General features: G+C 44.2%; 1 protein-coding gene across 1 annotated transcript; it reads right to left on the bottom strand.

Moving 5' to 3' along the window:
- Positions 1 to 715: 715 nt before the first annotated feature.
- Positions 716 to 1,787, bottom strand: LOC121312214 (E3 ubiquitin/ISG15 ligase TRIM25-like). Its single transcript, XM_041244158.1, has one exon. It carries the CDS (start codon positions 1,441 to 1,443, stop codon positions 844 to 846), a length of 600 nt encoding a protein of 199 aa, XP_041100092.1. The 5' UTR covers positions 1,444 to 1,787; the 3' UTR covers positions 716 to 843.
- Positions 1,788 to 2,222: the final 435 nt, after the last annotated feature.

Below are 2,222 nucleotides of genomic sequence, written 5' to 3' on the forward strand. Positions count from 1 at the left end.
AGTTGATTCGGGTTATTCTGTTGATGGGAAACAAGATCCGCGTTTCACATCAATAGTGAGACTTTATATTATTATTTTGAATATGTGTGTGCTTGTAAGTATGAGTCAGTGTCAGTGTGTGTGTGTGTCTCAGTGTGTGTGTGTGTGTGTGTGTGTGTGTGTGTGTGTGTGTGTGTGTGTGTGTGTGTGTGTGTGTGTGTGTGTGTGTGTGTGTGTGTGTGTGTGTGTGTGTGTGTGTGTGTGTGTGTGTTGTGTGTGTGTGTGTGTGTGTGTGTGTGTGTGTGTGTGTGTGTGTGTGTGTGTGTGTGTGTGTGTGTGTGTGTGTGTGTGTGTGTGTGTGTGTGTGTGTGTGTGTGTGTGTGTGTGTGTGTGTGTGTGTGTGTGTGTGTGTGTGTGTGTGTGTGTGTGTGTGTCAGTGTGTGTGTGTGTGTGAGTGTGTGTGTGTGTGTGTTTGTGTGTGGGTGTGTGTGTGTGTCAGTGTGTGTGTGTTTTGCCGGTATGGTATAACACTTTAACCATTGTTTCTAAATACACCAGAGCGGATATTTAAGGTTTTCAGCTTTTATTTCTGTGTGCTATATTTGCACAAAGCAGCAAAGCATCATGTAAAAGCACCTAAATAAATTATTATTAGCATGATTTTAAGCAAGGCCCGTGCCTCGTGTGCCTCATAGCTGGCTACGGCTTTGAGTTTAGAGAGAGCAATTAAAAACTAGGGCTCTTTAAATAGCTCTTAATATACAATTCAAATCTGGTCTATTGTGAAACTGTATAACCTAGTAAACAGACATGTTAAATATCCCTGGGAATTCTTATCTTCTAGGATAGCTACAGGGAAATGGTTCAAACCCTTACCTGTTTCCCAGTCCTTTCTGTCTCAGCTGAGAGTGTATTGTGGCTCTTGTGTTTATCTTGTGTACACAACAAGCAAATACACGTCTGATCGGTTCTACAGAAGACCTCCAAAACCTTTTGGTGTTCAGCACAAAGCTTCTGCTCCAGATTTCCAGTTGCATTGATCAGCTTGTGACTCTTGAAAGCAGCCCCCTCATAGTGTGGCTTGACGTGTGTTTCACAGTAAGAGGCCAGGCACGTCAAACAGGATTTCACAGCTTTGAACTTTCTCCCAGTGCAGAAATCACACGGCACATCTCCAGGTCCAGCATAACTTTGAGCAGGAGGAGGATTGAGTCCTGTCTTCTTTAATTCCTCCACGACTTCAGCCAGCATGGTGTTTCTGCGCAGAACAGGCCTTGGGGTAAAGGTCTCTCTGCACTGGGGGCAGCTGTAGACACCTGTATGATCAGTCTGATCCCAGCAGTTCTTAATACACCCCATACAGTAACTGTGTCCACATGGAATAGCGACTGGGTCCTTCAATAGCTCCAGACACACTGAACAGCTAAACTGGTCATGTGCTACAAGAATATTTGCTTCTGCCATTTCTGCTGCAGTGGGACAGACAGACTGACGATTTCACAAGAAATGAGACCACTGTGCTGATTTCCTAGAACTGAGTAAAGCTCTCAGAGGTGGGGTTTGGGACTGAGGCCAGTTTTAGACAAGCAGGCTGAGCAGAGACTGCTGAATCAGTGACTCTATGAAACTGTTTCTAAATCATTCAGCAAATATTACAATGTGAAGATTAGCAATTAAACAACTCATTTGGCAGGTTGTTGTTTTTTTATTGTTTAATATTTGGGCTGAAGAGTCTAACATTGTGTTTCAGCTCAAAATCTATAACATGTACAATCAGGGACGTCGCTAGGCTTATTTTAGTGGGGCTTTAGCACCCCTAAAATATTAGTTACCCCCTCCCTAAATAAATCAATATATCAGTCAATATATTTTCTCTGTGATTTCTTTTTTTTTTCGTCAACCTCTCCATGCATCTTAATCTGTGTCCCGGGCGGGCGCTAGGACCCGGGGGAGGCTGCTGCTGCAGAGGCCGCTGCGCCGCTAGCGACTGTTAGGTCTGCTTGTAGCTGACATTGTGGTTCCCGTTAGCTGCTGCTGTGGCTTGAGACTGCTAGCTAACAGGAAAGGGACAGGAAAAGGCTCTGACAGGACGGATTCATGCAGATAGGCGACGATGTGAATTTGTGGTAAGTTAGAACAGACACAGAGAGAGAGGGAGAGTATTCTTTACTATAGACTTTGGTCATAATCAAAGCTTTGTTAACCAGTGCGTTTTTATGTGAGGCTGCCTGTAAGTTACAGGG

This window comes from Polyodon spathula, unplaced genomic scaffold (assembly GCF_017654505.1).
Source record: "Polyodon spathula isolate WHYD16114869_AA unplaced genomic scaffold, ASM1765450v1 scaffolds_3706, whole genome shotgun sequence".
In the NCBI taxonomy this organism is placed as follows: Eukaryota; Metazoa; Chordata; class Actinopteri; order Acipenseriformes; family Polyodontidae; genus Polyodon; species Polyodon spathula.

What these genes read in the sequence shown, in the direction of transcription:
- LOC121312214 (XM_041244158.1), bottom strand. Translation starts at nt 1,443, where the DNA reads ATGGCAGAAGCAAATATTCTTGTAGCACATGACCAGTTTAGCTGTTCA.